We start from the raw sequence: 13,276 nt of genomic DNA on the forward strand, positions 1-13,276 counted from the left end.
ACCCCAGCTTTCTCCACCTTGAGAGAATTAGGCAGACGAACTAGAGCAGTGGCCGTCAAAAGTGGAGCTGCCGATACAGACAGCATTGGCATCACCTAGGAGCTTGCTAGAAAGGCAAATTCTCGGGCCCACCCGACCCGATGAACCGGATCTGTGAAGGTGGGGTCCAGCAATCTGTGTTTTAACCAGCTCCCAGGTGATTCTTGGGCACGCCGAAGTTTGAGGGGTTGTAGCATCTCCAGCAGGGACGAGGCCATAAAAAGGAGTGTGCCCCAACTCCTGTATCTCTGGGTGGTGTGTGTGGCACATATTCGCTTTAGCAACCATGTGAAAGTCTCGGTGAGGGGCTGGTAATTTCGTTTGGGGCGCCTAACTTCTCAAAGAGGCCTCCCCTCCTACGTGGGGCTGAACTCCCCTCCCTAATTAGCTCGGACCCCTTATCTTCTACACATTCGGCCGCCTAGGGATACAAAACCTGACACATGCGCAGACACCACCCGGCCTGGCTCAGCCCGACGGCGAGCATGCGCGCTAGCGGGTAGTTCACCGTCCGTCCTTCCCCAGGCTCCGCCCCTTACGCCCCAGCCCCTTCTCGGCATCCACCACCGCCCCACTCCGCCCCGCGCGTGCGCAAGAGCGTTTTTCCCGTGACGCTCCGCGGCGCGGGCGATTTGTACGTAATGGCGGGGGCTTGGTCGTCTGGCTGTGTCGAAGGATGCTCCTCTGCTAGCTGTGCGTGCGGCGCCAAGGGCAAGTGGAATGGCTCTTCGCTGTTGAGCAAGCGGCTCTCGGAAGACTCGAGCCGCCACCAGCTGCTGCAGAAGTGGGCGAGCATGTGGAGCTCCGTGAGCGGGGACGCGTCGGTGGCCGGCGCCGAGAGCTCGCGGCGCGAGGAGAAGGCGGAGCCGGCCGAGGAGGACGACAGGCCTCTGGTGTTTCTGTGCTCGGGCTGCCGGCGGCCGCTGGGCGACTCGCTGAGCTGGGTGACGAGCCAGGAGGACACCAACTGCATCCTGCTGCGCTGTCAGTTCGGGCCGGGGGGCTTGGGCCGCTTTCTTCCCAGGACCTCGGGGAGAGGCAGGGGTGGGCGGGGCGGGCAGTGGTTCTTTGGGGCTGCCAGCTCAGGGTCCTTAAAAGCAGAAAAATCTGCGAGGCTGAGCTGTCCCAGGAAAAGGGGAGGAGGAGGGTCACCCCTGCACCTTGGGCTGATGAGTGACAGGTCCGTTTCTGGGGTCCCCATCCCAGAAGAGCAGCGGATAAATCAGCATCCTTGTGAGCATTACTCAGAAAAAAATGACCAACCAGGTTGTAAGCATTTGGGACGCAGCCACTTTGTATTACTCCTTTTAGAAATTAGCGGGCTGTTAATTGGCAAATACGTATTATTTTTAGCAGTTTATTTAGGAGAGTAAGCTTTTCAACTACCTGCTTCCTGCAGGAGGATGTCAGCATTGATTTTTCAAGTCTTATTAGTTGTAACAGTGGAGACCTTTACAGTCTGAAGTGTTAGAGTTGATGGAATACAATGCTATCCAAAAAATTTTAAAAAGAAGGAAACTTGCAATAAAAGCACCAACAACCCCATCAAAATTAGAAAGGAAAGAGAGGATAATAAAAGAGTCAAGAAGGCTGGAATTCTAGCTTCTAATCTTGAGTCTACTAGTTACCTGTATTTTTTCCCACTCTTCCCTTGTATTGTTGCTTTTGTAGTATTTATTTAGGAGGGTGGTTCACATGTATTTTTTCTGAATTGGTGTAAAAATGGTTATTCTTTTTGGACTTGTGGTTTTCAAGGTGAAGTTTATGCTCCGTTTCAATTCTGTAAATATTTTGGTGGCAGAAATTCACCACCAATTTATTGATGGTTGTGGACTATTTGCCTTCCTGGCATATGATATGGGGAAGAGAGGAGCTGTGTCCACCAGTTACCTGGAACTTTTTGAGCTTGATGTTTTCCCCAAAAGTGCATCAGTTCATTAACAATAATTGCTGAGTCCCTTCAGTTGTTAGACATAAGCCTGAGAACATACGTTTCCCATAATGATTCATTGGGGTTAACCTTTTGTACTTATTAAAATCAAACAGTGCAGAAGGGTATACGTAAAAAGGACGTAGCCCCCTGACCTGCCACTCTCATAGCCCCAGAGCTCAACATGCCTTATTGCTATTTATATTTCCAGATACACTCCATGCACATGTGAGCATATTTAAACATGTAAATTTTTAAAAAACACTTGAGATTATATATTTACACTGTTAAGCATCCTTAATTTTTTTATTCCACACGTATATTCTGGATATTTTCCCATATTAGCGTATGTAGATAGTATACTTCATGTATTTAGCAGCTGCTTTGTCTACCCTTGTTGAGAGGCAATATAGTGTGGTGGTGGAGGACCTCTACCGCTTGGATTTGAATCCTGGCCCATCACTTATGAGCTGTGTCTCCTTGGGCAAGCGACTTAGCCTCTCTGTGCCTCAGTTTCCTCTTCTGTAAAAAGGGGATCATACATGGGGCCGTTGGGCTGATTAAATTAGTTAAAATGTGTTATGTGCTTGGAATACATAAGCAAGTGCCACTTAAGCACTTTCTTTAATGGAGATGCTGTTCATCCTCCCCATCTGCCCCTATCGATAGAGCTCTGGGTTGGTTCCAGTGTTGGCACCGTTGGAACAGCATGTAATTGGGTTGAGATTTTTGATACAGTAGGAGAAGCTCTTTTAGTAGGTGAGTTTATCTTGTTTATAGCTTTTAAAGAAATAATATGTTTGGTGTTAAATCTTTCAATTTACTTGTATTTTCTGTTTTTACAGCTTCTTTTCTATCTTTTGCCACATGAGCTCTTGTTTTATATATAAAAACACTATTCTGTTATTTAGTTTTTCTATACCAGCAGTCTTTAAATTTAAAAACTATCAGCTTTTGACAATTCAGTTTAACCAACCCCCCATAAAAGATAAAGAAATGAACTTGCGTTAATTTTCATTCCCTCCTGACCCAATTTGTTTAATTATTTTGACTTTGTCAAGCTTTATAACATTTACGTTCTGTTCTGTAGCCATAGCATGGTCATTGAGCCATAATATAACGTTTATATGAATTTATTTCTCAACTCTGGGACTTTTCCTTCCATGACGAAGATTGGCCCTGAGCTAACATCTGTTGCCAATCCTCTTTTTGCTTGAGAAAGATTGTCACTGAGCTAACATCTGTGCCAGTCTTCCTCTATTTTATGTGGGATGCCACAGCATGGCTTGATGAGTGGTGCCAAGTCCACACCTGGGATCCGAACCTGGGAACCCCGGGCTACTGAAGTGGAGTACGTGAACTTAGCTACTGCGTCACCAGGCCAGCTCCCCCAGAACTCTTAATATAAGAAGGCTCATTAATATCTTTTTCATTTCCAGGTTGTTTATTTGTAATCATCATCCATGGTCTCCCCATCCCCAAGAAAACTTCAAGTTTGAGTGCTTGAAAATGTCATTCTGTTGTCTTTATACATGAGTGTCAACTTGGCTGCATGTACAATTCTGGGGTCATGCTCTTTGCGTTTTCCAGGCACAGGGATCAGCTAGTACAGAGGCTTTGAGGCTAGTGTGGCCGAAGAGTAGGATAAAGATGAGACTTAGGGAGGAAGGAGGGAGCCAGAAAATTCAGGGCCTTGGAGACTGTCCTGTGGATCGCAATCTATTCTAGTGAGTGAGGCGTTTAAACGGGAGTGATTTGACCCCAGACTTTTCTTTGGAGAAAGCATGGAAGTTAAGAGTAAGCATGGAAGTGGGGAGGTCGTTCTGGAGCCGGTGCAGTGGTCCAGGCATGATTGGTGGCGGTGGTTGTGGGGCTGGGCTGAGAGTTGTGAGACAGGATTGACAGCACTTATCAGTGAAGTGGATGTGGGGGAGCAGGATGAGGGGGCAAAGAATGGAGGGGGCTCTGAGCACCTGGGTGGAAGGAGGCCGAATTGACTGAGTTAAGGTGGACTGCAGAGGAGGGGAAATCCAGTCTGTTTTGGCCATTTTAGGTCTGCTGTCCCTTCTTCCTTTCCCTCCATCCTCTTTTGGTGTGCTTGGACCTGGATCCTCCAGGAACGTTTCCTGCTTCTTCTGGGGTCCAGCTGCGTGATCCCGAAGTCATGGTCGAAGTAAAAGATTTTTGGCCGGATTCCTAAGGACCATATCAATTACTTTTACAAAAATGAGCCCTGTGTTTGAGATCTGGAGATGTATGCATTGGCTTTCAGCATCTTCCTTGGTTTTAATCCCACTTCTACTGTACCCGGCAGGCATTCCTGGCAGTCTGATTTGAGGTTCTAATTGTTACAAGTTTTACTGTTGACTGAATTTTCTCCTCTAATTTTATTAATGTTTTGAGTGTCAGTGGTTTTCTGGAAAGGGAAGGAAATGGCTCTTATTCTGCCATCTTTTTCCTGAAGACCCCTATACATTTAGTTTTGAACCGCCGTTGTGTGTGTGTGACTGAGCTCTTATTTTTTCTGGCCGTCTGAGTTCTAAAATAAAAGTTGACTTAGAAGTTCTCTAAGTGTCTGCATGTGTATTATAACAAGCCACGTTAATAAATTATTGTTACTTTCTTCTCTCTAGGTGTTTCCTCTAATGTTTCTGTGGATAAGGAACAGATACTATCCAAACGTAAAAACGAAAATGGTTGGTGAGTAAGGCTGTGTCTTTGTGAGTATGTATGTATATTAGAGAAGATGCTTATTTTTCAAATAAAAATCTTTAAAAAGATTATTACCAGTAAGATTACTTGGGAGAGAACTTTTGTTCACGGTAACCAGTAAAAGAATCAGTCATTCTAATATATCAATTCTTGAGTAAGGTGGTCTCCTTTAGGTATCAAGATGGAACAGTTTCTAAATTTCTAAAGGCACATTCTCACCCTCCCCTTTGGGGTCTTTTAGGCTTGGTGCTGAAGAAAATCAAAACTAAAAATAAAAAAAGAAAATACCTATCATAAAATCTCAGAGCCAAAGGGTGCCTCAGACCAGTGCTACCCACCTTTTTCATGTCGTGGCACCCACAGAAAGTGCCGATATCACACGGACACACATCCATATGGCCTATCAAGGTAGAGACAAGGCCGCCTGGGGCCGGAAGCAGCAGCACAGGCCTGCAGCAATCCCAGGCCATGTGCTCCCACTCTGAGGGTGGAAGGCACTCCTCATGCCCCTCTGGCGCAAGAGGCACCCTCAGCAAACTGAATGGGAAGCTCTGCCGTGTGTAGTTGTTGCCCGAAACGTGTCTCACTGATGTACATGGACTAACTTTAGATGGTACACAAGCAATTAAACAGAAATGAATAATCATGTATGTTTTCAATGTGTGTTTAAAAATACTGGTTTTTCATTTATAGTAATGCTAGAGTGTCCTATTCAAATAAAGTATATTTCCATTAAAAAATTATTTAAGGGGCTGGCCCCGTGACCGAGTGGTTAAGTCCGCGCGCTCCGCTACAGGCGACCCAGTGTTTCGTTGGTTCGAATCCTGGGCGCAGACATGGCACTGCTCGTCAAACCACGCTGAGGCAGCATCCCACATACCACAACTAGAAGGACCCACAACGAAGAATATACAACCATGTACGGGGGCGCTTTGGGAAGAAAAAGGAAAAAAAAAAAAAAAAAAATCTTAAAAAAAAAAATTATTTAAGGAGAATTAAATTCATAACAGAAGAGATAGTATGTGGATGTGACAGAACTTGTGCTACTGGCATGCCGGTGATTAAAATTTGGAAAACCAAGCCCAAATCACTTCTTATTTTGTAGATGGAGAAAAGAAGGCATAGGGAGGTTAGAATTTTTCTAAGGCCACAGACTATTTAGTAGGAAGAGCTAAGATGATGCTTGTGTCTCTCCTTGCTTCTTACAACGTGTTCTTTCTTCTCTACTTTCCAACTCTAATCATTTCGATGTCACCTTCACCATTTTTGCCAAATCAGTGTACCAGCTGTGCTATCATGTATTTCATATTTTTCATTAAATTGACTAGGACTTTTTATTTAAATTTAATTAAAAAGGAATTTTTATGTTACTGCCATAAATATATCACTTGCTTTTGCTAGCAGGTAACAAAGGATGGTTACAATGAAAACAAATGTTATTAAATTCTAGCTGAGGTACCCTTGCCTGGCTGGTTCTGAGCCTCAGGTCTGTTCTCTCACTGTTAAAAGATCAGCAGCTGTGAGATTCTTGTTAAAGACTGTCTAGCAGCAAACTGAGGCTTTCTTCTTTTTATAATCAGGATTGACAGAGAATTGAAAAGGGAATTGATCTCTCATTCTGAGCCCGTGGTGTGTAGTCTTGTTGATCTGTATCACTTGACCCCATCATTTATGCCGCCCTGCATTGTCTTGAATTTCGCTAGGTCACAGTTCCCCACTTTTGGAACTACCTTAAGCTTTAGGATGCTTGTGAGTTTTTTGATAAGCCTGTCCTACTGAATAGCTGCCTGAGCAAGGCTGCAGCTGAGCACCAAGAGCACTTGTGGGCATTAGAAAAATGCTGTAAAGGCAGCAGTGCTGTTTCCTCCGTTCATTTTCATCCTGTCAGTCTGAGGTTCTTCCAGCTAGCTCCTTCTGTGTCTAAGATCACTTTCTGATTTCTGGCACTGCTTTCTCAGTATTGTTCCGTGATAAGGGTGAATTCGGGCTGCATCCCTGCCGGCTGTGCGAGTAGTAAGGCGCTGCAGCAGTAGTCGCTGCTCTGCGTTGCTCCTCGAGATCGCTTTAGAAGTGTGAGTGGGTTTGTGTGTGCTCTTTGCTGGTGTGGAATTTGATTTTGATAATTCAGGATAAAACAGTCTTATCCATGATCGGTGTGTTTTGCATTTTAGGTTTATCTAAGTATCATTTCTTGGCTGATGACACCTGTGTTAGAAGTTGGTAATTGTGTGTGGCAGCCTCGAAATGATTATGAAGTTCGATACGTAATATGGAGACTTTCCTGTTCACAGTTGGTGGTGTAGATAGGGTTCACTCTTGGGGTGTACTTAGATGCTTTTATATTTCTTATATAAAATCCCATAGAAGCTTAATGTCTGATCCGTGGCATGTTGTCCAGCTAATTATGGCACCAGTGAGAACTTATAATTTATCAGGCGGTGATCCGTTTTGTTCTTTGTTCTGTATGTTGCTGCAGTGGTTAAAAATGTCTCACTATCTATAGCTAAACAATAGTGCAATCTACAGTGTGTTGTTTGAGTCATGGTTGGCTCTATTTTGCTTGATAACAGGAATAACTATTTAGTTATTACAAGTGGCTCACATACCAATAGGAATTACAATTCCTTTGAAATAATAGCTATCTTTTGTTGTGTATATTACACTATTTGTGATTATTACTAGGTTTAAATCCCCAGTTATCATTACCTTGCTCTGTGTTGGGACCTTACTTTTATTTGTTTATTTTTTTAACTTTTTTAAAAAAAATTAATTAATTTATTTTTGAGGAAGATTAGCCCTGAGCTAACATCTGCTGCCAATCCTCTTCTTTTTGCTGAGGAAGACTGACCCTGAGCGAGCATCCGTACCTATCTTCCTCGACTTTGTATGTGGGACTCCTACCACAGCATGGCTTGATGAGCGGTGCCATGTCCGCACCCGGGATCCGGCAAACCCCAGGCCCACGAAATAGAACGTGTGCACTTAACTGCTGCACCACCGGGCCGGCCCCAGGACCTTACTTTTAGTATGGATATTTATAGATTGGTAAATTTGGATGGGTCAGTTTGACAAGGCATCTGGGAGACAGTGGATTCTAAGATTTGAAGGAGTCAGGAGTCGGCCTGGGGGAGAGTATATTCAAATACCCAGGGCCCGAGTTGAGAAGTAACTGGAATGAAGGAGCAATTATGTGGAGAAACTAGATCATTAAGTAAAATATTTGTGAATTGCTTATGTAGAACACATCTATAGTTGATAGAAGAGTTTAGTGGTAAAGTATAATTTTTTAAAAAGGCAGCTAACAAATACGTACTGAGCACATGTCAAAGATTTATTTAGCTCATTAACAGGGGAACCAGAACACGGCAAAGCTGGTTTAGAGAAGGGCAAATCTATAGGGCAAATCTAGTTAATGTCCTATAGGACAATAAAACCTCGACCTTTGGGGTTATCTTTTCTACCAGCAGAAAACATTTGCATCTCTACCAGACTAAAATTGTCTGTCACTTAGCAATCTTTTTTCTATAAATCATCATGTGACTTTAGAGCATCTGGGCTCTAATCCACAGTGAGTGGTAAGCAAACAGGGCTAACCTCCACTAGGGCAAGCTATGCCCGTGGGCCGGGCTCCTGTTTTTGTCATACATTTTAATTGGAACACAGACAGTGCCTCTTTGGTTATGTATTGTCTGTGGCTGCTTCTGTGTTCCAGTGGTGAGGCGAGTTGTTGAAACAGACACCAAATGGCCTGCAAACCTAAAATATTTGTTCTCTGGATCGTTACAGAAAAAATTTGCTGCCCCTGCCCCAGAGTGTTAATGATCCCTTGGTGGGCTCGTTGGACAATATGACATTAAAAGGGCATGTAGAATCTTTTTGTCTTATTTCCAAATTTTAGATAATTTTCTTAATACTAGATAGAGGCATTTACATTCTAGGAAAACACCGCATCAGTATCCTCTTTTCTTGTCGCTTTTGTACATGTCCCTTGTCACTAGGTGCTTAAGGCAGTGTGGCCTAGAGGTGACTGTCTACATTTCTAATATAAACATTTTACTATCATTTTTTTCCTTCATACATGTGACTTAGTAGAGTAGGAATAACATAGTTTAGCCATTTAGGTATTCAGTGTTTATGGATTTTAACAGTGGGATTTGTGTTATAACCTGTTGCTACTTTCTTTGCTGAGGCGATGGCATTTCTTCATTGCAGCATCCTGGAGACGCTGTACTGCACAGGATGCTCCCTCAACCTGGGCTACGTATACAGATGCACACCCACAAATCTGGATTACAAGAGGGACTTGTTTTGCCTCAGTGTTGAAGCCATTGAAAGGTAAGTTTGAAATATGAATGATTACCTCTTAACTGATTTCTCAGAAATTTGTTTGCAGGGAAATTGGTATGAAAACGTCAGAACTAAATCAACACTATTTGGTTAAAATACATTTCCAAGTGATAATTTCAGGTAGTAAAGCCAGTGATTTTTTTTGGCTTGGCTTGATATATTTGGTATTGGAAAAGTCAAAAATTCTAAATTGTAAGGAGAAAACACTGAGAACATTTTTCAGAGTAAAAATATGTTCAGTCCTTAAAATTCAAATTGAGTTTAATAGGATTTTTTTAAAGCAATTGTGTGGATCAACATATACTGTCCATTTTATTCCACCACCCCCCCCGCCCCGTTTTTAGCCTCCTAGAATATCATGAAGAAATAGGAATTTCAAAACTGGTTAGGAAACAAGTCCCTTTGGTGTTCTGGAAAAAGAGAAATACAGAGTCTATTTCCTTGAGTCTAGTAAATAATTGTCTGCTTTTTTGAGAGATGCAAGGAAGAGCCTTCACTCTTCAAGCTTTCTAAAAAGTAAGTGTTAGGAAACAAGGTGAATTAGGGGCTGGTGACACACGTCAGTTAAAGAATTTCAGATTTCTTAATGGCCTTCCAATTCATTAGCCTTTTTTTTATAGGAAACACAAAATTAAAGAAATCAGTTGACCTCAATGTATTTTCACTTGTCCTGGAAAAGTGTAACTCTTAAGAATTTAAAGATGTCTGAGGAACTTTATATATCAGGAAAGAACAATTTAACGAGAAAAGAAAGTGCCTACACTTTCATAACTTGAGATATTTTGTCACTTCTGTTGAGTTTCTTAGATTTTCTCTTTAAGAAATTTATAACAGTAGTATTTTTATTATAATTATCATTTCTCCTCTATTCTTTGATAAATAACTGCTGTTTGCCACCTTCTTTGAAACTAAACAGGTTTAGATCAAAATTTTAAAACTCTGTAAACTTTTTACAGCCCCTCCATGAAGGAATAATATAACAAGTACTGCTCCCTGTTGTAAAGCGTGTGGGTCTGCCTGGAGAGAGATAAGATCTGTTTCGACAGACCCAGGCCCAAACAGAAGCTCCCTTAATCACCGTGAGAATTTTACCAAGATTTGTGAAAATTAAGTGAGGGATAGTAATAAAGGACATGAAATCTCAGTCCTGTAGGGGTGGTCCAGAACTTTCCAAAGTGGTACATAGCTGTAAAGAAAACGTGTGGCAGGTTTAGTCACAAGAGATCATAATAGTGAAGCTGTTGTTCCCTGAACAGTTGAATTTAGGGTAAAAGTTAACTCTTGGGGGAGAATTTTAGAAGTGGTTGGTTTTAGAAGTGGATCCCCCTGTAATGTTTATGTATAGTTTTATAAATTACTCAATGCCATTTAATTTTTCCACCTCATCTCATTTTTCTTTTCTAAACAGGACGTTAATTACTTTCCGCAATTTTGCCTTCTCTGCTGTTTTTCAGAAATATTATAATCAGTAGGGTTTCCGAGAAAAAACTGGTCTTATTTGACAGAAGTGACATACTGAAGTTGCTACATGTGATAAAAGACTTCTAAAGAAATGCAAGTGAATCAAGTATTCTTTTGAGAAATGCTGGCACCTTCTTCCTTACTGTTTAATTTTATTTGTTTACCAGTGCTGGGCTTGTTTTCCTCCAGTTGCTGGGCCAGTTCTTCCACTATTCAATATTTTCTAAACCACATCTCATAACCTCAGAGAGTCGAGCAACACATAACTTGGAGGATAACTGTTGAAGTTGCCCAAATATGGGTAATCAAGAGTTGACTCCACAAAAAAGTCAACTTTGAAAGTGCACGTGCTCCCAAAAAGCATATAAAGCAGGAAAGCGGTGGTTTCTTCAGGGTTTTTTTAAACTTTAAAATAGAATTTTGAACTATGAGGGTTAATTTTTTGCCACACAGCTTACTAAAGAGCGAGTGTCTTCCCCTAATGAAATTCTTACAATATTGGGAAATAGGTAGGACTGTGTGGACAAAGCTGTTGTGGATAAAAGCATAACTTTCTGTGACACAGCTTCCTACGTAGGGTGCTCTTAACAAAAAGAGTTGTTTTGTGTTTACTTGGTACTAATATATAGTGTAATATATTTAGAGCTTTAATGTTATTAACTAACATAAATTTAATATTTGTTCCCTTTTCATATTTTAATTGTGCTGTACTACAGTTATATTTTAGGGTCCTCTGAAAAGCAAATTGTATCAGAAGATAAAGAGCTTTTTAATCTTGAAAGCAGAGTTGAAATAGAAAAATCTCTAAAGCAGGTAATTTTGTTCTGCACTGTCTGTGTCTGTGTGTGAACAGCTTGCCGTTGGTGAACAGGTGATCCCTCACAAGCAGTCCTCAGAGCGGCGTCTGTCTTGGTCTTGGCACTGTCACAGTCATAGAGTGCTTATTTTATTTCACTCGTTAGTAAAGTTGAATGTTTGGGAACCAAACTACAACTTAAGCTAAAGCTTTATCAAAAAAAACAGTAAGACGTTTCATACCAAAATCAAAACAGTGTATATTCTAAACTATTAAACTAGAAATACATTTTTGAATCAGATCAGTATCTCATTTGGTTCAGTTCTCGTGGGATAAACAGCCTTATTTTGAATGTTAACATCATCTGATGGCCAGATGGTCAAGACAGTGATGAATGTACAAAGAGCCCTAGATTACAGGTTGAGAAGTAGCATCAATAAAATTATGTCTTATTTAAATAAAACTTAGTTTATACCTCTTAATAATTTCATTAAATAAACACTGAACATCTATGTGTAATGCATAACATTCAGAAATTTTATTAATTCTGTATATTTTAGTCATATTTAATCATATGATTTTAATCATATGTGTATTTTTTTATATTTTTTCAATTCAATAGATGGAAGATGTTTTGACAGCATTACAAGCGCAGCTGTGGGAGGTTGAATCAAAATTGTCGTTTAACAGTTGCAAAAGCTAAAATCTGCTCCAAGTCTCCTGTTCTGGATGCTCCCACCGATGGACAATTCTTTCATATGTAACAATTCTTGTTATCACTTCACTTCACTTAGAATTGAAGGAATTCTAAACGGCCATGTACATTGTGTTCTCTCATATTGATCAAATGAGAAAGATTATAGAGTTACCTTAGAGGATATAATTCATGCTAAGGAGATGATTGTTTCTCAAATTCAAATTTTAAAGCCATTTTATGATACTTGCTGAAATTGGAATTTAGGAGATTTTATTTTGATAAAAAACTGTGATGATTTTCTGAACTGTTTTCTCCTCTGTATGCAGTTCACTATTCTTCGTTTCTTAGTTTTTAAACTTTATTTCACCTTTGATACCTTGGGAAATACTTAATATTGAATGGTAAGAAAATCTTAAGAGGTTTTTCTACCCACTGTCTGGTTGAATCATCTCTGAAAACTAATGCATAAAGTTCTCTGGAGAACTGGTCAGCTGAATTATTTGTCAGAACTATTTGAAAACTTGCACAAGAGCAGGATAGCGTGTGTTCTAGTAGTAGAGTCCCACGTGATCTTTATTTACTACTACATGCCAAAAAGATCTGGAGGGATGTTTACAACAGAGAGTAGTAGTCATCTCTGAGGGTGGGATTCTGGGGGAATTTTCATTTTTCCAATTTTCTATAATGTAAGACTTACAGTCAGCCCGTGTTATTGTTTAAAATCAGGAAGAGAATAAACATTAAAACAAAGTGCTTTAAGATTGATTTTTACGAAACTGAATTGTATTTAACCGAGCTCAGAAATCTTGGGGTCATGACTTCCACGCATTTGCTGGGCATGCTTCTGTGGTAGGCTGCTCAGGAATATGAAGGTAACCCCAAATTTCCCCAGGCCCCTTTCTATTTTTGGGTATAGATGAGGCCACTTAGTATTAGTCCTCACTATGTATGAGTAACTCAACTCAGTTTCTGCTCAGAAGTTTCCTAATTATTTCTGAGAATACTTAAAGGTATTATAAGAAAAGGTCCTACGTTAAATTGACTGGATCATTTACGATTATTGAGTTCTTTCTGACCGAGTGGCAACAGCCTCTAGTGAGAAATTAGTGAGCCCTCTAGGTCTCCTCTCTCAGACTCGCTTCCAGGTAGAACATGCGAGAGTGAAAGCACGCGTCAACACCTGCGGCAACGAGACAGTCCTGCTCAGTCAGCGCGCTGAAGTCCCAGGTGTCCGTCCTCTCAGGTGCTTAGTGGCTCCTCGCATGAAAGTCCGTTCAGAACAGACGGGAGAGCA

The 13,276-nt window shown here is 41.1% G+C and overlaps 1 protein-coding gene across 1 annotated transcript; it reads left to right on the forward strand.

Moving 5' to 3' along the window:
• The first annotated feature begins 680 nt into the window (after nucleotides 1-680).
• On the forward strand, nucleotides 681-12,703 carry LOC124234324 (protein Mis18-alpha-like). The gene is made up of 5 exons (XM_046651638.1): nucleotides 681-1,023; nucleotides 4,603-4,669; nucleotides 8,894-9,016; nucleotides 11,206-11,302; nucleotides 11,908-12,703. The coding sequence occupies exons 1-5, from the start codon at nucleotides 681-683 to the stop codon at nucleotides 11,986-11,988; spliced, it is 711 nt and encodes a 236-aa protein (XP_046507594.1). The 3' UTR covers nucleotides 11,989-12,703.
• The last annotated feature ends 573 nt before the right edge of the window (nucleotides 12,704-13,276 follow it).

The sequence above is a fragment of the Equus quagga genome, unplaced genomic scaffold (genome assembly GCF_021613505.1).
Source record: "Equus quagga isolate Etosha38 unplaced genomic scaffold, UCLA_HA_Equagga_1.0 73442_RagTag, whole genome shotgun sequence".
Taxonomy (NCBI): Eukaryota; Metazoa; Chordata; class Mammalia; order Perissodactyla; family Equidae; genus Equus; species Equus quagga.